Genomic DNA, 21,564 nt, shown 5'->3' on the forward strand with positions numbered 1-21,564 from the left:
ATAAAGTGGGTGTGAAGCGAAAGTAACTACTACCAGAAGCAGATGCCTCTTACACATACCGTGTCCCTTCCGCTTCCCTTTTCCGCCAGGTAAAATTTATTTGCGTTTGTTCTAATAGCTGTTCAGCTGAGAAAGCAGAAGAGCATAGGTTTCCGGTGTCTCTTGTAGCACCATAGCAAGGGATCAAAAATCGTAAATGCTACAGCTAAGCCGAATGATAGCACCTCTGAACAGCGCTTAGAATAGCTTATGCAAACACAGCAACGGCATGCAAAATGTCACACAGAGTCTGTTATTCACTAGTTTCGCCATGAATCTCTCACACAATCACACACAGGAGACAGACACTTCTACATTTGGATGAGCACCACAATATTAGTGCTGGGACACCTCTGATGGTTGATGACTACAGCTGAAAAGGAAAACAACAAGCATTTGTAACATATGCGTTCTTATTATTAATCTCTCTCACACATTCCCTCCCTTGTGACACACATACACACAGAAACTTGAGCATTTTCAGCCACCTATGTGCACTAGTGGGAGAATGTGTGTATTCGTATCTGTCTGGTTTTTCAGACTCCAGACTCTCTGTTGCTCCTGCAGTTCTTCAGAGCCCTCGTGCTGGCCTGATAAGCTCGGCTCACCCCATCCTCTGAGTCCCTTCTGAGCCACAGATTTGTGGCCGAACATTTTCTTTAATATGAGCATCCAGTTTCACCAACATGTTAAGCATATGGGTCTTCTTACGATAAACATTTCAAAATCACCCCCATTAACTCCACCCAACAGGAAGTCAGGCATTTTGGATTTTGTGCATTTTGACAGGTATCAAACTTTTAAATAGTCCTCCTAGAGGATTTGTCAGAGTCAAACCAAATTTGGTCAGCATGATGAAAAGATGTCCACGATGCTAAATTACATTATTATTGCTATCCTAAATGGTGTTGTCATGGCGAGGCAATCAATCAACATACTATGCCGCATAAACAGGAAATGTGGCATGATTCCAATGTACATAATGCAACATGGCACAAAGTTCACATTTGCATTCAATGATCGGACAGAGTCACAAACATGCCAATTGTGATTCACCGTCACAGCACCGCCAAGTGGCAACAGCAAGGGATGCTTATACAACACTCTACATACACACCTTCAAGAGGGTTCAGCGGATTCATGCCAAATTTGATCAAACATATTGAGATATCCATGATCTAAGCTGCAACAGAATTTTTCATATCTTAAACGGTATTGCCACGGTGAGGCGATAATTTAACGTGTGATGACACTCAAACAGGAAGTGTGGCATAATTCCACTGCACATCATGCAAAGAAAGGTGCTGCTCAAACAGAGCATGTTTTCAGTAATCAAACTGTCAACTCCATCCAACAGAAATCATTAACACATTCATACACCTTCTGGACGTGTTGTGTAATTCCACTGTATGTCATGTGATGTGGTGCAAAATTTGCATGTATGTTCAGTGATGTCACATAACAACATCCAAATACCAACACTTGCTCATGAAACAGGCACTGGTGCCCCCTTGGTGCTTGGACCCACTAATCGCTGCTTGCAGCTATATTTTGCTGTTGTGTTTTCTCATTTGCGGTTGCATTTTTAGGTTTGTTAATCTTTTTTTGCATCTCATTAATGCTTTTTGGTCTGAATGTGCAAAGTCCAGTTTTGTAGCTGAACAAGCCAATGTTGAATTTCAAACCACTGGCAGCTGCACTCTGTTTAAATCCAAACCAATTAGGAATGATTGACAGAGTTGCTAAAATCACACTGAGAGGCATCGAGGTATGCTGATGACAGATTTTTGGAGTGCGTTACGATAATCAGGAAAGAGCCTTAACCTGGAAAGCTATCAGCAAAAGATAATCAGTCTTTGACATGGTACACGTGAAAGGAAACTTAATCACCGGATCTCTCAACCCATTGTTTATCTTATGTCTTTTTCTCCTGCTTTCTTTTTAGCTGGGTCTGAAATAGAGCCGAGGTGAATCACCTCAAAAAAAACACCACATCCTTTACACTTTAGCCCACTTCCCTGATTGAAAAATAGCGATAAATACCATTTTTACTTCTTCCAAAATTACACAATCTGTCATAGATGTGTCACAGTATTACATTATGAGGGTATTAGGTTGAAACAACTGTATTGTAGTTAACCATCCCTACAAAGGTTTCGTCTGTTGGTGCAGCTGAAATTCTGAGAACATGACACCTAAATGACACAGAAATCCAATTACATAAAATAATATAAATAACATAATAATATAATAATATGTGATCTGCATATTGACCATGATGTTTTCAGGTGGTGTATCAAGTAGTGCTTGAGTGAAACACTGTCACTTTTTCTATTTTTCAGCACTTTCACACAAAAATGACAAAGAGGCTACACTTTCACCCATAAACTTAAAACGAACTAGACTAAATGACCTTTATTTCATTGCATCACTAGTTTTCATGAGACTCTCATTTGTAGCCTTCAAACTGGTCCAAAAATAGGAAACTGTAGATGACAGGCAACTTTCTAAACCTTGGGAACACAATCTCTACCCAAAAGGTCTGCCTACCTGGGCAGCATCCTCTCCAAAGAAACATACGAGAAGTTACATTTTGAAAAACCCTGAAAATTATGGTATAATGAATAATTGATCAAGGATAAGAAATAAAACATGTCATGGAGTGCTGATATAGGAAAATAATCAACAACAAGGTGGTGTGACACGGCCCAACGGAGTCACCGTTACCACCCCAAAGTTGGCCCCACTTTTCTTATAACAGCACATTGAATGTTTTATTCCTCTTCTACCAAAATAATTTGCAAACAATTAACATGTTTAATTTAGTAAACAACTATACAATGTGCTTTTTTCTGTTTATAGTTACATCTAATGTGCCAATTTAGTTCCTGTTAACACTTTCATTATAACAGCTGTAAACAGTCGTTCCCTCATCAGCCTTCTCTCTCTCTCTCTCTCTCTCTCTCTCTCTCTCTCTCTCTCGAAGCTAATAAGGAGGGAAAAAGGGGCTCCTGAAACACTAGAAATCATGGGTGTATGTGAGCTCCTGTATGGGAAAGAGAGCAGATGGCTCTTTCCTCAGAGTGTGTTACTCTGCCTAATGCGGCAGCATGCGCAGCAGAAAAGATGCGTTTTCTGTTGGCTTCACCATGTCTCGCACAACATAACAGCCTTCACCCTTCTGAACTAGTAGCTGCCATGTGATGGGGAGAGCTGACTTGCGGGTGGGAATCGGCAGGTGAACAAACTGGGGAGAAAATGGGGAAAATCCAGTCGCAAAAAAGAAAAAAGAATAAGAAAAAAGCAGCTTGACGCATAAGGGATAAACTGCAAAGTCGTCTTTCGTAAATGATTAAAAAAATAAAGGTCTTATTACAGCATTGCTTCACTAATGCAATGTTTCTACTTTTTTGTTGTTAAATAACACCATACTTTTTAGTCTGTTTATTGCTCAACTTAAATTATATAGAGCATCTGCAACACAAATTCCTGCAAGTGAGTTGTTCCTGTAGACACAATCAAATATTAGAACAAATGCACTAATATAAACCTGTGACTCATATTAGCTGACCAACCAGATGTGAAAATTCACCAGCTCTGTGGTATAATGGCAGTACATGATGAACTTCACAAATGGCAGTTTAGATCCATCATGTTCACTATATACCAGTTTAACAGGAACTAGACTAACGTTTCACCTCTTCCACTGGTGACACAATGATGTTATGATTCTCCGACCGTAAAGCTGCACTGCCATTAAGGCTCGCACAAGAATCTGTCAACTGTAATAAATATCTTTAAGTGTTCACAACGCGACATATGTCTACATGCGGTGTGTAGCAAAATCACAACTGTGATGTCGCTAATCTACCAGTGATTGCACTGTCACTGTCTAACCTTTACTTCGCTTATAAAAGAGGAACTGTTTTCCTTTCTTGGGGTTCCCCCTTTTCTTATTCTCTGGAGAGCCTCTCACTGGGCTGGAGTGTGCCTGTCCCTGAAAGCCATTAATGAACTGCAAGCCAGGCTCATTCAGACACACAGCTCCATTCACTACAATAGAGGGCTTGTCTTGAGGCTGACCATGGGCCAGCGCTACAGATAAAACCAGCGTCAATGCAGAAATGGTGAAGCTTTTTTTTTTTTTGCACAGAAAAATTGGTGGCACATACTTTATCAGGGTGATCAGTAAGGAAAAAGTAAAAATGTAGGCCGTATTTGAAAGGCTTTTAGTCTTCTGTCATTGAGAAGTGACTGAAGGCATGTGTTGTGACATCGTATGCTACTCTAGTGCCTCCAAGTAACAGCCATCTATAGAAGTCTACCATTCATGACCACCTTTGAAGGTTTTTAATTATCCGAGTTGTTGAATAAATTGAGCCTTTCAGATAATTGGTAAAAGATTGTTCAAGTCCAGTACAAAATCTAAATTTTATTTAGTGCTGCACAAAATTGAAGAAAAATGCAATATGCGATAACTTGTTAAATAATGCGATACGCGATACGATAATGCTAGAAGTGTGTACAATCAATTTTGATTTTATATGTATATATATTTAAAACTTGAAAATGACATAACCAATGACATACATGTTTCATGTTCTTTTGAGGAAAAGAAAGCATTCTCTTGCTTTTCTGTGTAGCCCTAAAACTTTTCGTAACTTTTTGAAGTATTAAAATCATTCAGTTATCACAAGCCCTTGCGATACGCATATCGCGATATTTACATTTGCGATATTTCTGTAATTTCGATATAATATGCAGCTCTAATTTTATACTATAAAAAAAGTCAATGCAATCCAAAATTTCTGATGAAATGCTTGTCTCTCCGGGGAAAATATTATGTAGGACCCTACGCAGAGGGTTTCCCTTTCAGTAAAACCTCTTAAGAAAGCTAAGAACCTTTAACTATGGAACACTTGAGAAGCCCTCTTTGCACAATATAGACAACAATAATGCAACTACACATTGTGACCATGATGTGCATCGCAATGTATTTAAAACAAAACCAGCAAATGTGTTTCACACTTAACGATCGAGTTCAGCAAAGAAAAAACTTTGTGACTGATCGGTCGATTGAAGCTGTGCCAATCCCACGATTTGGCAAAACCCCCACAGAACCGTTATCTGGAACCCTGACGAGGTGAGGATGTTTAGGATACACAATAAGAAACACTGTGGCTTGTTAAAGCAATCAGTTCCATATTGCAAGCTTCTACAACTTCAGTATTATTATGATAATAAATAAAAGCACGTATTGTGCTACTCCAAAGCTCAGGTTTTTCATGACGTATTTAAACTATATGTACCAGAGCGCTTTTGAATTCTCAAATCTGATTGGTCAGAAGGGGAATGTGTTGGATAATTTTCTACAGCAGCAGTTCTGACAATAGTTTATATTAATGCTTGCATTGTAATTAATAGTTCATTCACAGAAGCTTGTGTATTGTCCATTCCAAGTAATCTAAGATTAATTAAAAAAAAAAAAACAGATCCTGTTATTTAACAAAGAAAAATATATTATTGTTGATATGGTGAGGTTTTCTGTAAGAAGATGTATATATAACATTTAAGGAAGAAGTCTCAGGTCTCAGTACATTTGCCACCACGGGAAATTCTTCAGGACAGAGGAGTTTGCACTTTCCGGTTTCTTAAGATCATGACAAGCCATGTTTTTTTTGTCTTATTAACTTCAGGAGAAAGAGAAAAGGGAACGGCTGTTTATAGCTGTTATAACGGGAACTACCTTGCTCTGTGGATGTTCCACAATATTAAATGCAACTATAAATGGATAAAAAGCATGAACTTTGTAAAACCAAAATAAATCACTGGCAAACTGCTGTGGTATAAGAGGAATAGAACAACTTCAGTACATGCAGTCAGATAGATAAGATAATCAGTTTTGGGGTGGTAACTGTTACTCTGCTTTACATCAATCTGCATCATACCAACCCTGTCACTGATTATTTTCCTATAACTGCATGCATAACAGCATCATATACATAATCCTTACACAAAACATTGTATTTTAAAAGCAGCAATTAAAAAAAGGCATAACAATTGAGAATTTGAGGCATAATAATTGAGAAAAGTCATAATATCGGCTATAGGAATCAGAAATCCAGATGATCAGAAAAGATTCATTTAAAAAAAATGGCACTGAATCAAATTCGAATCAAATATTTGGAGTCATTTAGAGACTCCAGTATTTCTGGGAGTAAATAAGCTGTCAGGATTGTTTTGCAATGCTCTGATATACTATTTAGTACTGCACTATGCTCATATTTATTGTAAACTGAAAGTTAAGCCATAGTTCTTCCCTCAGCCTGCTGAAGTACAAGTCACAGCGTGCACTGCGGTTTGATTGGCTTTATAAAGGATTAGTCTAATGTGATTCCCAGCTTCCTACTGAGCACCAAGCTGCCTTACCCGAGCTGCCTCAAATGCCACAAGCTCAAACAGAGCTGTATTTACGGATCTTACAAAACAACAACAACAACAACAAAGAAACAGCGCCCGAGCTGAAAGAAACAGTAAACAGTAAACATAAACAAGGCAACAGCAGGCTGCTCACCTCCACTCGATATGAAGCACAGGCTTTGAGGAACTCCCTGATGTTGCTCAAGCTCTCACCGTCGCTCTTCGGCTCCTGAAAGACCTGCGTGCATGAGAGGAAAAATGCTTCAGACTCCCGGCTCCGTGCTTTAAACCCCGGCTATTCACTTCACACTCTTCCGCTAAACCATACACAGTGAACAAGCAACATTTATGAACATCTCCACTGTAGCACGAAAACGCTACCTATCCACCGAGTAGGCGTTAAAGAAGCGGAAGTGACGCAAGATGACGGCGACACGCAGTGAGTGGAGGAGTGTTTACAACCGAATGCAGAGCTATGGGCTAAAACTGTTTACTTTTTTCAAAGACATGTTTTATTTTCAGTTTTTTAAATTCGTTTATGTATTTTTTAGTCTATTAAATGAAGCACTTGAAGAATTGGGAGTGTAATGAAAACCCTGCTAAAAAAAACAAAAAACAATAGAAACCCTCATAGAATTTGTATTGGTTTTAATGGTTATAATGGGAATTGTATTGGTTTTAATGGTTATAATGGGAATTGTATTGGTTTTAATGGTTATAATGGGAATTGTATTGGTTTTGATGGTTATAATGGGAATTGTATTGGTTTTGATGGTTATAATGGGAATTGTATTGGTTTTAATGGTTATAATGGGAATTGTATTGGTTTTGATGGTTATAATGGGAATTGTATTGGTTTTGATGGTTATAATGGGAATTGTATTGGTTTTAATCTCTATAATGGGAATTGTATTGGTTTTAATGGTTATAATGGGAATTGTATTGGTTTTAATGGTTATAATGGGAATTGTATTGGTTTTGATGGTTATAATGGGAATTGTATTGGTTTTGATGGTTATAATGGGAATTGTATTGGTTTTAATCTCTATAATGGGAATTGTATTGGTTTTAATGGTTATAATGGGAATTGTATTGGTTTTAATCTCTATAATGGGAATTGTATTTGTTTTAATGGTTATAATGGGAATTGTATTGGTTTTAATGGAAACTGTAATGGTCCCTGTGGATCTCTACTGGTAATGTGTTGCCTTCTTTTGGTGCCATGTTATGTCTAGCGGATACCATTAAGAACCAGTAATGGTAATGGAATTAATGGTTAGCTGATGGTTTGTAATGATATTTGTAGTGGAAATAGAATTTCTGTGATGGTTTCTATTGTTTTTTTTTCAGCAGGGAAGTGCTATATCAATATCAAGTTATATATATAAAAAAAAAAAGATTTTTTTAGAATTTCTGTGATGGTTTCTATTGTTTTTTTTTCAGCAGGGAAGTGCTATATCAATATCAAGTTATATATATAAAAAAAAAAAGATTTTTTGTCCTCCATTGGACATTTTCCTGCACATTTTCACCTGCTCTAAGACACTTTATTCATGTTCTTAAAAGAAAAAAATCAACCCTGAATTACTTGCGTACCGATATTATGATCAATATGTGCAAAAGATTTACTTTATGATTAAATTTTGAGTTGACTTATTTTTCGTTCAAACTTCTTTAACATGTTGGTCTACTGGTTAACAGTTTCCACGCTGCTCTTTGACTACCTGCTGATAGTCGTACCAGTGGGATTTCATCAATCACAGCTTTTCGTGTTATAGGTTAAGGGTATATTTTGTCCAAAAATGAAATTTTCACCATTTCAAGTACAAAGAAAGCTTACAGCTACACGTTTCTCATTGTGCAAACATTGTATCACATGTATTTCATCCAGACAACAGTGTGTCATGCAGAGATTACTCTGAGATTGCTTAATAACTTTATACACTGTATGTATATCATTTGCACAATGCTAAACTGGTAGCCATAAACTTCCTTACTTGTTAGTAACATTATACTCATAGATCGAGTGCAAAAAAAATAAAAATAAAGACGTTTAGGACACCATATGTGTCTTGTCTGATTGACCACATTTGGGCTAAAGGGAAAATTGCATACATTTCATTTTTGACTAAACGCTTTCTTTAACATCTAATTATTACAATCATTGTAAAAGAGATGACATGAACCAGACCGGGGTCTATTAAGTGACTGGGATATTCTCAGCAGATCTTAATATAGCTTGCAGTCTTTGTGTCTAATGAATAAGGCTGTGTCTGTAATAAAGAAATAATTTATTTATTTAACAGAAAACAATAGCTATTAAAAACATTGCACTGAGGGGAATCCTTTCCTTGCTTTCTTCTCAGTGGCTGCTTTGCTAATGGGTGTTAACCCCATAAACATAAAGATCATCCATACTGAAGCCCAGCAGAGCTTTTAGGTACACATAGTACCTCTCTAACATAACCCTATTAATCAATAGGCTATATGTGCATTATCCCAATTCAGTGATTACACAAATGACCTATCTAATTGCTGTCCTATGAGCAAGTTACTATTGTTATTTAGGAAATATTACTGTTTGTGGGTGATTCATCTTGTGTGATGAACAGTTTCGGTAAAAGACCACAGTCAAGGCAGCTGATGTAGTTTATATAAGGGGTGTTACAGCAACCCCGGGTGCTTGGGGGGGCGAGAAGCTGCCACTCATCTGTTTTAGATAAAATGAAGTATATACCTTAGACAGGTTTACATGGCCACTTTCTTATTAATTAATGCATGTAACATCTTTTTCCTATAATAGAATGGTTGTTTTGCATACGTTCGTTCAATGAGAACAATCTATTTTATGTAAATATAATATACAAAATAATGAACATCTCAATTTTAGCATTTAGGAAAGCAAAGTATTTTTTTATGTACAGCGCATTCTCATCAGTATATAAAAAGTTGAGAATATACAAAAATAAAAAATATCAGTATTTCATAATGTGCGATCAAACAGAAATTACCAATTAAAATCAACAGGAACAATTTTATGATGAAATGACTTCTGGACGCACTGGAAATTTTTTGTACTCCCACACATGCTCATGCAAGCATTCAGTATGTGTTCAAACATGAAAATATGACAAAGCGCATGTATGTGCAAGTGTTTTGTAAATATATATAAGTAGTATGTGTGTGCAAGTAGTGTCTTATATATACAGGGCCAGACTGGTTTGAGTTGACAGCAAGGCTACAGTAACTCAAATTACCACCCTTTACAACTGTAGTGAGGAAAAAAAGCATCTTCAAACGCACAACATGCTGAACCTTGAGGTGGAAGAGCTACAACAGCAGAAGACCACGTGGTGTTCCACTCCTGTCCGCCAAGAACAGGAATCTGAGGCTACAGTGGACACAAAATCACTGAAACTGTACAGAAGAACACTGTAAAATGTACCAAGTGATGTTTTTTTTTAAAAAATGTCCAATTTTAGTTACAATCTGTCCATTGTAGGCACGGATTCCTGTTCCAGGAGCGGAACCGTGGTGCTCTTCTGCTGGTCTAGCCCATCCGGCTCAAGGTTCAGCATGTTGTGAGATGCTTTTCTGCTCACCACGGTTGTAAAGAGTGGTTATTTGAGTTACTGTAGCCTTCCTGTCAGCTTGAACCAGTCTGGCCATTCTCCTCTGACCTCTCTCTTCAACAAGGCTTTACTACTCATACAACTGCTGTTTGTTGTTGTTGTTGTTTTTCTCACCATTCTGTGTAAACATTCTGTGTGCCTAATAAAGTGGTCGGTGAGTGTATATGCGCGAGTAGTGTATATGTGTGTGCATAAGTGTTTGGTCTCCCATAAATAAAAGGTAGCCTGTATTCTTGCAAAGCCGTAAAACTCGGTATATAGGCGCAGCACGCGCTACACCGCGGCGCTAAAAGCCCCTCGCGCGTTGACCCCGTGTGCGCGCGCTCCCTCTCCGCCGGATCGGACAATAAGAGCTCGCGCGGTCGAGCCAAAAATCACCAAGCGTGTGGCGGCAATGTGTCCCGCTTAAAGCGCGCGCAGCCTCCTAGAGGTTCGAGTCAGACAAAACGCAGGGTTAGGGTGCGCGAGCGTAGGAAAGCAGCTGTAAGGCAGTTTACCGTGAGGAGCGACCCGGGGCGCAGTCGCTCGAGCAGCCTGCACAGCACCACGCCGTCTCTCAGCGAGCTCTGCAGAAAGCTCTCGGGATCCGACACGCGCTTTTTCGGCGACTCCAGCACACCGAGCGCGATGAGCCACGTAACCGTCTGCTCGGCCGGATTCATGATCGCAAACGTGCGTCCTCGAATTTGGAAAATATATATAAATATATATATATATAAACCGGAGCGCGCGGTCGCGTCAGATCATACACATCCTGTTGTTTTTCTCTCCAGCGCGAGACAGTTGAGGGGTAGCTCGTGGATGTGATCCCTCCTTCTTTCTGGCTGCTGTGTGCATGACGATCTGCCTCGATTTGTCTAGTAGGGGTCTGGTTTCGTGCGCCGATGCTTTTTCCAACTGCTTGGCAGGATGTCAGAGTGACCCCCCTCTCCTTTCCTTTCCTCTCCTCTCCTCTCCTCTCCTTTCCTTCCTTTCCTGTAACTGAAATCAACAGACGAAAAGTAACACGCATATGGAGAGACTGACAGCGCGTGCAAGTGTAGATCTGTTTTCACTGCTGCTGATTACAAGTGGCTGGAGTTAAAAATACAAAAGAAAGCATTGTTTAAAAAAAAAACTATATACACACAATTCTGCTACTAAAGCAAAAAAAAAAAAAAAAAGCAATCCCATCTCTCCACACTGTCCCAAAAATGATTGGGATCAGTGTTGCAAGGTCTCGGCAAAATGTCTATCCTAAGTGCATTTCAAAAACCGCACTAAAGACCTGAAACTAGACCACAGATTTTAGAAAGCGGACAAGGGAAAACAGATGGGAAACTGTTCACCGTGGTGTGCACGCATTTCTGATCTGCAGTATCTGCAATACACCTCTTTATAAAAACCCCATAAACCTGTTTTCCCTCTCCCAATCTTTGCAATATATCTTAACACAGAAATAGTTCTGTACGTTATATATACACTGTCTGCACTTACACTTTCCCTTTGTTTGGCACAGCCCATGTTTTTGAAATTAATTGGTTTAATTCTGAATATTTGCTTGAACAACTAGATCTTGGTGGCCATTAGCCCAAAAATACACCACCCACAGGCTTCAAATTCAAATTTTATTGGTCACACAGACAACCATACACAGTACGAAGTGCAGTGAAATGCTGTTTACGACTGTTTGGTACCATCAAAGAGAATTTACATAAAAACAGAATTTACTTACATAAAGGAAAAAAGAAAAATATAAAAATATAATATAAAAAATGGTAGAAAAAGTATGGACTATGTGGAATAAAGTGCAGATATGTGCAGATGTATTTGCAGTACAATGCTGTGCAACATCGAGTTGAGGTAGTTGCAGTGAAAAGTTGCAGTGAAAAAGCTAACATATAATAAATATTTGTAAATATGGGATATGCCGTGTATAATAACAGGAATGGAGGGGGTGTGGGTGTTGTGCAAACAAATCCAAGGTCTAGTCCTAAGGTGTTTAGGATTGAGTTTTACTGTAATAAACCCTGATGAGATATGAGTAATGGCCCAGTGATTGCACATCATCTAGCCCACAGATCATTATGGAATGAGGGTGATGAATTCCCTCATGGGAAAATCATATAGCTACATTTCACATGTGATTATGCAAGTAATATTTGATCACATAAAAAATATGGGAGAGTGCAACTGACCCTGTTATGCCCTGAAGTTGAACTCAAGTAAACATCATGTGATTATATATGTGGGGGGAAAATATTGTGAGAAAATCATGCATGAAAAATGTGAAAATAAATGAATCATGATAAAATCATGTGAAAATTGTGTGAAATATGACATCTAATATGACTTTCCCAGGATATTGCACACACTTACCACATCACCTGAGCAACCTGGCTGCAAGAACTCAGTGCATCTCAGTCTTGATGAGACCGTATGTTTACAACTGGGCCACTTTCAGCCCAAAACTTTAATGCCACACAATCATTTGCTGCAGCTGATTCCAAATACCATTAAAACTTTAAACGTCGCTGGTCAACATTGAGTCACTTTTGGACCACAATACATTTGCCTTACCTAACACTTGTGTCTAAACTCACCCATATTTACTCCTGATTCCTCTACTAGCGGGGAATGATCTTACTGACAAGTTGCTGCTTGATGAAACTAATAATCCAGCAATATTCTGAGGCAGATGTTGGTTTACAGCGCCCCCTGCTGGAGGCTGGTGTTCCCCCAACTTGGACGTTATGTTTCACATACACTATATGGGCAAAGATATGTGGACACCTGACCATTACACCCATATGTGGGTCTTCCAAAAACTGTTGCCACAAAGTTGGAAACACACAATTATATAGGATGTCTTTGTATGCTGTAGCATTACAATTTTCCTTCACTAGAACTAAAGGAACGAAACCTGTTCCAGCATGACAATGCCCCTGTGCACAATGTGAGCTCCATGAAAACATGGTTTGCCAAACTTGGTGTAAAAGAACTCAAGTGGCCTGTACAGAGCCCTGACCTCAAGCCTACTGAACACTTTTGTGTTGAATGAACTGGAATGCCGACTGCACCCCAGGCCTCCTCACCCGACATCAGTGTCTGACTTGACTAAAGCTCTTGTGGTTGAATGAGCACAAATCCCTACAGTCATGCTCCAAAATCTAGAGTAAAGCCTTCCCAGAAGAGTGAAGGTTATTAAACAGCAAAGGTGGAACTAAATCTGGAAAGGGATGTTCAGAAAGCACATATGCGTATCATGGTCAGGTGTCCACAGACTTTTGACCATGTAGTGTAGTTTTCACATGTAGTATACTTTTCATATGTAGTGCATTTTTTCTATTTTTGCATGTGATTTTTATGACATGATTTATTTTATTTATGCAAATAATTCTTTGTCACATGTGAAAACATAGTGTTCACATGATATCACATGATGTGTTTACTTGAATTATGTGCAATTCTCAGGGGAAGATCATGTTAAAATGCACTTTCCATGTCCATTCCTTATAATAATCACATGCGGAAAGGCTTATGATCACATTTAAAATGTATGGGGTTTTTTTGTAAGGGCTGTTACAATCGGTTTAGAACATGCTTACTTGCAGATGAGGTGGACATGCAACTTTTGTTTGTTTTAACCACTAAGATTACAGAATGGCAAACATTACAAAAAGACCTATAGGCTTTCTTAAAAAAAAAAAAGAAAAAAAGAAAAAAACACGCCTACCCAGTGTTTTTGGTAAATTTAAGTCTGTAATATTGGAAGACTATATTACCTCCATCCATTTTCTGTACTACACAGGACTGTCGGGGAGCCTGGAGCCTATCCCAAGGGGTTTGGGGCACACAAACCATCGCAGGGCCCAATCACACATACATTCACACACCATGGACAATTTAGAAATGCCAGTCAGCCTACAACGCATGTCTTTGGCCTGGGGGAGGAAACTGGAGTACCCAGAGGAAACCCCAAAAGCACAGGGAGATCATGCAAGCTCAGCACATGCAGGGTGGAGGTAGGATTCGAACCCCAACCCCAGAGGTGTGAGGCAAGCATGCTAACCATCAAGCCCTACCATGTTACCTTAATAATAATATATAATAATAATATTGTTGTTGTTGTTAATTATACTAATCTAGAATTTATACAATATATAAGTACTGTACAGTGTCCTATTGTACATTAACAGCATTACCAGAAAGGCTGGAATTGTTTTTTGTGTTATCTTGAGGGATTTAAAACATCCTGCTCCTTGCTCATGCATCCTGCAGTGTGTCTTAACCGCCATGTTAAACACAATAATGTAAAATATATACAATAAGCAAGATGGCGCTAGAGGACACAATAACCACTGTACAGCATTCAGACGCTACTGCAGCACACAAACACGCACAAGTCTTTAAATAATGATTTATTCAATTATTAAACCCATGACTTTGTGTCATTTTGTGTGAGAGATTAAAGAGTGTATCCACAAGTGTGTGTTTATCCCTGACACACATCTTATTGTGCTGTTAATCTTCAGATCTGAGCCGCTTGTTAATGTAGAAGCGGTGCCTTAGGGAACCCAGACCTCAATGAGGCATGATTTTTAAAATACATATGCAAAAAAAAATACAGTTTACTCATTAAACAGGGTAAATAAAGTCACGAAGAATGGGCGATAATGAAATGTTCATATCTATCTGGGGAAAAAACGGACATAAAACACCTGTAAGAAACAAATGCTAATTTGTGCTAATGCTTGTGTATGTAATTGAAATGGAAATAGTTAGCGGCTAACTAGCTAGCTAGTATCTGGAGGAAGACTGCTGGGCTAACACACGTCAAGTTGTTAGCTCGTTACTGCTAGCTACGACAACACTAGCCTGTTGCCTCATCCACGATAATGAAGTATTCATTCTGTTCATTCTTCATATAAAATAATATGATTGGTGCTGTGCCTTAAGCGCCATGTTAAACCAAATAAAATATAACGACCCAGTTTTGTTACTAAACAAGATGGCGACGGAATAATAAGTGTGTTATTCCGCTTATACCTCTCTCTCTCTCTCTCAAAACGCAGTCTGTCCCCCCCCCCCCACACACACACCGTCATTAAATTATGATTTTTATTAAAGTCATGCCTGGATCCATTCAGTGTCAGTTAACAGGACTTATAGTCATTTCATTTTATGTTTGTTACATTTTGTTATATTTGTGGAGGAAAAACTGAACGCACGCGACTTCTCTGAGTATTAATGTTGCCATGGCAACAATTTCTTATAAAGCACAGAATTTCGTTTGGAGTTGTTCAGTTAGTACTTCTACCAGCGATCATTCACATCAAGTAAGCTCTACTGTAAAAATATTGTAAAATATCTTTTTACATCTTAATATTGTTACATCTTAAATGGAGAGCAGCCTGCTGACTGTGTGAGGAATTAGAGACAAATTAAGGCGAAAATTATTGGACAAAATAATATATATATATATATATATATATATATATATATATATATATATATATATATATATATATATATATATATATGCTGTATATTATAATATATATATATATATATATATATATATATATATATATATATATATACATACAAACAGGTAGTTTTTAAACCGGGTTTCAATATTAATGCAAGTGAATTGATTTTGAGTGTAACATTTGCTACTGCTACAAGAGAGTTCAACTCTTACAGGAGAGTTAAACATTTTTTTGTGAGCAGGAATGTGTTCATCCAACATCCTGTACCTGTGCAGAAGACTGGTTTTGAGCTCAGTTTATATGTAAACTACCACACAAAACTACAAACTACCTCAACAGTTTTTTAAGTAATTGTTCAGTATGTTTATTTTCATGATAATGATTCGTAAGACTCTAAAATATGTTTGTATGTTCAGTGGATAAATTTAAAGCACCTAAGACAGTGTTAAATTGTGGGCTCTAGAGATGGAAGCAAAATGTACGTCAAAGATGAATAATCTGGAAACAGAAGTAATCGGAGGAGAAAATGCTGGAATGTCCTGGCAGGAGCTCAGGTGCTTCAGAGACATCCTGGACGTTGTCCTCAATCTAAATGATGAGTAAGTACATTCTTTGGATTTTATTCTCATGATATTGCGCTTATGCAAAGTAGAATCTAATTTAACATACTAACCATTGTGAATATGTATTCCAGGGAATGGAAGGCATTGACGAAGGATATGCCAAATGTGGTAAGAACACAAACTCTAATGAGATGAATTTATCAGTTGGTAATATACTGTAGGTCAGTGTGAAAGTAGATATACCACATAACTGCTTCTTCAATTTAGCTGTCATTATGTATTAAACAGGGCACAAGAATGGAGTATGCAGGTCTTTGTACAAGAATCGTGATATCGGTTTTGAAATCTGCAATTGAAAGATACCTGACAATAGTGATTGAGGTCATGGGAATTGAATCGCTTCTCATTGCCCAAGAAAAGCTGAAGGAAAAGGGGGAAAATGTGTCAAAGGGTGCAGCTGCTACCCCAGACAGCAGATCTTCATCAGAGGAAAGGTAAGTTAAAAAAAAAAATCAGGACCTGACTCCTTACTGTTAAAAAGTATGCAGGCAAATATACAAAATAAGGCTGTCCGATATATCCATTTTATCCATTTCTAATCATTTTCATTTTATATCTGTATAAAAATCTACAGAGATGTTTTTGTATGTGTTTTAGACAAGAAACCCACCCAACTATACACAGAGATTAATGATATATGTTTAGATATAGATTATAAATAGGGCATGGGCAGAATAGTATTAAACTATTAAAACAAATACATGTAGTATCCAAAAAAATTAAAAATACTTGAAAACATTCTCACAATCCATGCTATATACTGTATCAGGATATTTTTCATTTTGCCAACAGGACCTCAGAAAAAAAAGCTGTGCTGTATTTCAGCTACTAAATATGAGTTATAGTTTTCTAATGGCCAGGCGAAGTACTGGTGATTTTCACAATATCTGAGAAAAACATATTATGATATTTAATTAATAATGATATTGATGTTACATTGTCATATCACCCAGCCCTAGTTATAAATAATAATGGTGGTGCGCATGAGCAGTCAGCTAATCAAGTACTTAGCATGTAACTAACTAAATGATTAGTAATACCGTCGCTTAGCAAGATATTTACCTGTTTTTTAAATACATCCCATGTTCTACTTTTATTCAATAAATCTTACCACTTACCACAAAGGAATATGTATTTCTGTTTTTAAAACTAGTGCTGATACATAATTTCCATACACATTATAATTTAGAATAAAGCTGTGTTATAAAATTAAAACATAACAAGTACTGTCATGATGCTGTGTCCAAAGACATGATTTATTAGGAACATTGTTGCTTTGAAAATTCATAACAAACAAATTCTAATGTGCTTCATTTTATACATTTTTGTCATGCATCAATCAAGATCAGTGGACCTGTCTGATTTCATCTGTGACAGTCTGGACAGTTTTGTCAACAGTGTGAAAATGGCAATGCAAGAGGCGATCTGGAAGACTGCCTCTGGAAAAACCTTGCTATTTGCTGAAAACTGGAAGACATGCAGTCACGTCACTAGAGAGATGTTACATATCCTGTTGGCCAAATTGAAACCGTCTCGCACAGAGGCACAGTTAAGGTCAGAGGCACAGGTAAGTTTAAACACTGAAGCTATTGCTGGGAAAGTTGTTTTGGTTGTGTTAGAAGACATGGAAGGCACCAGAGTGGGAAGACTTGATCTTAAACAAAGCAGGGATTTGCTAATTGCTGCTTCAGAGCAGATAAAACACCTGGCTTCGTTATCTAGCTCGGTGGAAAGTCTTAATAAGAAAGAAAAGGCTCAACTGTCCCATCAACACTTCCAGACTGAAGCTCACAGGGCTGTAAGCCAAGTGCTTCTCATAAACACTGGAGTCTTGGAGATGGACACCAGTGACTCTGACTTGCCACACAGCCATACTTGTCAGGCAGAGCTCTCCGATGCCTTGCTCGTTCAAGTAGACTCAACATCTAGGGACATTGTAGAAACAGTTAAAAGTCACCTGGACATTTTGGCATCATCTGGTTACTCTGAGGCTAAAGGTGCTGGATTTATTTCAGTGATACACCACATGTTCCACACTGTACATGAGAAGGTGAAGATGTTTTTTAAAGTGTCCAGGAAACCTGTGAAAGAAAATGTCACAGAGAATTTTGATACGGTGCAACAAAAAAGTTCCACAGCTACATCCACAACTAGCAGTGAGACTTTGGTGGACAAACCTGACCGTGCTGCCAAGTCAGAGAAAAGAACATCAAGCCATCTTTCCCAGCTAGATTCAGAAGTTTCTCTGAGATCCCATCAGATAATACAAGGGGTCATGCAGGCACTGGAAAACCTTGTTAATCACAGCAGTAACTCTCAAATGAGTGAAGTAAGCAGAGCAAAGCAGGAGGAGGACAGGTACATCTCACGTCCTGGATCAGGGATTGCTACTGATGAAAGAGCATCTGGTGTTCCTTCAACTCACCAAACTGTAGATGTTTCCAGTAAGCAGTTTAATCACAAGACAGTCCAGACAGTGAGTGATATCCTCCTCAAACCAGGGAAAGAAGCCGTAGATCGGCTTGAGAGCGCAACTTTCGTCACGGTAGAGTCAGTAGCGTCCGACATTATGGAAGATTTTGTTAAAGATTTAGAGAAAATGCCCTCATCTAATCAAATGAACCATGGGCAAAACCAAAGTGTGACTGAACCAACACCTTCACAGCATTTTGCTGATCAAAGATTTTACAAAAGGATGGAGAAGAAGGTGTTTGGATTTCTCCTGAGGCTCCAAAAAACCCCACAGGTTTTCCAGGAGGAGACGAGTGCACAAAGAGCAGATCCTGAGAATCTGTCAGTTAGTACACCTTCTCCCCATCTGGTATCACCAAAACTCCAGGATAAATTTGACCAAACAGCAGGAGAGGAAACCGCTTCTAGTGAACATCCTGAACTGTGCAAGGTTGAATCAGAAATGCCAAGCACATCACACATTGGTGTTTCTACAAAAGCTTTACATTCAACTGATGTCACTGAATGTTCCTCCACTGTGCCAGAAATGAGCAGTGACCAGGTCATGCAAATCTACATCAGTGAGAATGGCACCATCTTTGAGAAGCCTTATTCAGTTCCTGATCAGTTTCAAAGGTCAGGCTCTGACAGAGCCCGATTGGAGAACATGGCATCTGATGCTTATGGTCCTCCAAATTTAGCATCAAACATTAAGATGGATTTTGTAGCAGGACCGTCACACACTATAGGCAGTTCATGGGATTCAAAGCCAGTGGCACCATGTGGGAAGAAGTGGCAGCTGAACAATCCTGTTCTTTTACAAGCGTTAAAGATACTGGCAGAGGAGACAGTTAAGCACCTGTTTGTCCACTTCCACAGCCTTAAACCTTCAAAAGTGGCTGAACAATTGGCATCTTTAGCTTCCTCTTTCCAAAACAAGCCAGATTTCAACAAATTAACTGGCTTTCCTCATGATGTTCCTGAGGCAGTAAGCCAGTTCACTGAGACTCTTACAGACTCAGTGATAAAATCCTTAACTTCAACTGTGGAAGTGACATCAGAAGCAAAGTTAACAAAAGCATTTGCTGAGAGGATCCCAGGTACCAAGTCTCCTGACTCCATGACCACACCTTCAAACAAGTCTTCCACTTCTCTGGTAGACGAGAATCTGGATAGTCTTTTGAGACAGGAGAGCCATTGCTGCCAAATCCCAAACAATGGCAGCATTTCTTTGGATCCAGCTCCTGAAGTGCAACGGAGAGCTTCCTGGATTCGTTTCATTGCTGGGAAGAAAGCTTATGAGATCAACAAAAAGGTGAGGAAGACATTTCATATCATGTCATTATTTCCCATTATAAATCACTGAACACTGAAGCATTTTATAGGAATGTTTTTATTGTATGGTTTTGTTCTAATTTGTTTTATTCATTTGCTGTTACATTTTTGTTCACCAAGAAACGTCCAATTGTCCCTATGTCTTCAAATATCAGTCGACCTTTTCTGGAAATCTTCAGGAGGGTAAGTCACATTTTAATCTTGTCTTTGCTAATGTGAAGTCATACATAGAATGCTATGTCTTCATCTTTTGCAGATTCATGTAGAGAATCAAAATCTTCAGGACCAGCAGGCAAAGCAGTTTGTCACCGTCCATCCAGGACGTCCTCAAGAGTCTCCAAAGCCCTGAGACAGCCCTTCAGTCAACGAGGTTCAACCTAATTCAACGCAGCTGAAGACCTGAAAAATGTGCAGTGTTTCTCTTTAAATATGAATGGAAAATAAACGAAAGCCTAAAAATGTATATTTCACTCTCTATATTGCTCTGTGTAATAATTTGTACATCCACTGATTTTGGTGCATGTAGTGCAGTAAGTTCAATAATAGTGTATTGCATTTGGCCACACAGACATCCTCAGGGTTCTTCAAATTCAATTCACTAGTATATAAATAGTTAGAAAATGTAGTTTTGATTATATTAATAAATTTATCCAAGTAACTTATTTTTACCTTCACTAGAAGGACTAGAAATTGTCAGATGATCAGTTATGACAAAAATATTTACCCCTAAACAACAATAAAATATTATCCAATACTTCAGAAATATTAAAGAGGAATATCACATTTCAAACCTACCACAGTTCTGTTGAAATGATTAAATTCAGACACAAATCTAGTGAATTGGATTAGGCTGTAATTAAATAAAAATGATCATTATATCAATTTGGTGTCTTTTAATCCCATGCAGCACATTTTAATGTAAAATCTAAATTGAAAAAATCTCTTACACATGATTATATATTTCCTGTAATAAAGCATAGGTTTTTCTGAGCTGTGAGTAATTTTAAATTTATAAAATATGTTTCTAATATGGCAATTTTTCAATGTCCCCAAGGAGATTCATCCAAATTCTAATAGGAATGAGAGTGCTAAAATCTATGAATATAAAAGAATATATAAACATAAAAATATATATATTTAAATAATATTAAAAACAAGTACTTTTTTATTAATATAGTTATGTAAATAATTCAATATTAAACTGTTTTATATGATTAAATAATATATTTCATTATCTTTTCTCATTTAATATTCATTTAATATTACACATGATTAAAAAAAGGTCTGTCTTTACATTTGCTGTTATTTTGTTGAAAACTCCCATTGAAAGTTATGTATTCTTTCATTACATCTTCCTTTACAGTTACAGCTTCCTATTCACTCTTTACAAATGGGTGATAAATGAAAGGAAAATCCTGAATAAATGAGGAGAAGGAGAGCAGACATTTTGAGACAGGTGTACCGCTCGTCATAACGAAGTAATTAACATCCTTCCATGCTATGTGCTGTGTGATGAATAAAATGCAGAGCAGTCCCAGTTTACCTCCGAATTTAGATCAAGATGGCAAGAAGAAAAGGTCTAAGTGACAGTGA

General features: G+C 37.9%; 2 protein-coding genes across 3 annotated transcripts in view; one reads left to right on the forward strand and one right to left on the reverse strand.

Moving 5' to 3' along the window:
- arhgef7b (Rho guanine nucleotide exchange factor (GEF) 7b) overlaps positions 1-11,050 on the reverse strand; it is a 32,695-nt gene extending 21,645 nt beyond the window's left edge. The window contains exons 1-2 of one of the 2 annotated variants that reach the window (XM_026932043.3): positions 10,589-11,050; positions 6,614-6,697 (exon numbers count right to left, since the gene is read on the reverse strand). In XM_026932043.3, coding sequence (XP_026787844.2) covers positions 6,614-6,697; positions 10,589-10,753 — 249 coding nt within the window. In that variant the 5' untranslated portion in view covers positions 10,754-11,050. The remainder of the gene's footprint in view (positions 1-6,613; positions 6,698-10,588) is intronic. The other variant, XM_026932044.3, reaches the window with a different exon arrangement.
- Positions 11,051-15,235: 4,185 nt separating this feature from the next.
- On the forward strand, positions 15,236-21,159 carry LOC113537595 (uncharacterized). Its single transcript, XM_026932163.3, has 7 exons — positions 15,236-15,409; positions 16,026-16,161; positions 16,257-16,293; positions 16,414-16,619; positions 17,530-19,951; positions 20,092-20,154; positions 20,228-21,159. The coding sequence occupies exons 2-7, from the start codon at positions 16,028-16,030 to the stop codon at positions 20,318-20,320; spliced, it is 2,955 nt and encodes a 984-aa protein (XP_026787964.3). The 5' UTR covers positions 15,236-15,409; positions 16,026-16,027; the 3' UTR covers positions 20,321-21,159.
- Positions 21,160-21,564: the final 405 nt, after the last annotated feature.

Source organism: Pangasianodon hypophthalmus, chromosome 26 (genome assembly GCF_027358585.1).
Source record: "Pangasianodon hypophthalmus isolate fPanHyp1 chromosome 26, fPanHyp1.pri, whole genome shotgun sequence".
NCBI classification, from domain to species: domain Eukaryota; kingdom Metazoa; phylum Chordata; class Actinopteri; order Siluriformes; family Pangasiidae; genus Pangasianodon; species Pangasianodon hypophthalmus.

What these genes read in the sequence shown, in the direction of transcription:
- LOC113537595 (XM_026932163.3), top strand. Translation starts at nt 16,028, where the DNA reads ATGGAAGCAAAATGTACGTCAAAGATGAATAATCTGGAAACAGAAGTA. An exon ending in GTCCTCAATCTAAATGATGA is followed by an intron (nt 16,162 to 16,256) that starts GTAAGTACATTC and finishes TATGTATTCCAG; the next exon opens with GGAATGGAAGGCATTGACGA. An exon ending in CGAAGGATATGCCAAATGTG is followed by an intron (nt 16,294 to 16,413) that starts GTAAGAACACAA and finishes TGTATTAAACAG; the next exon opens with GGCACAAGAATGGAGTATGC.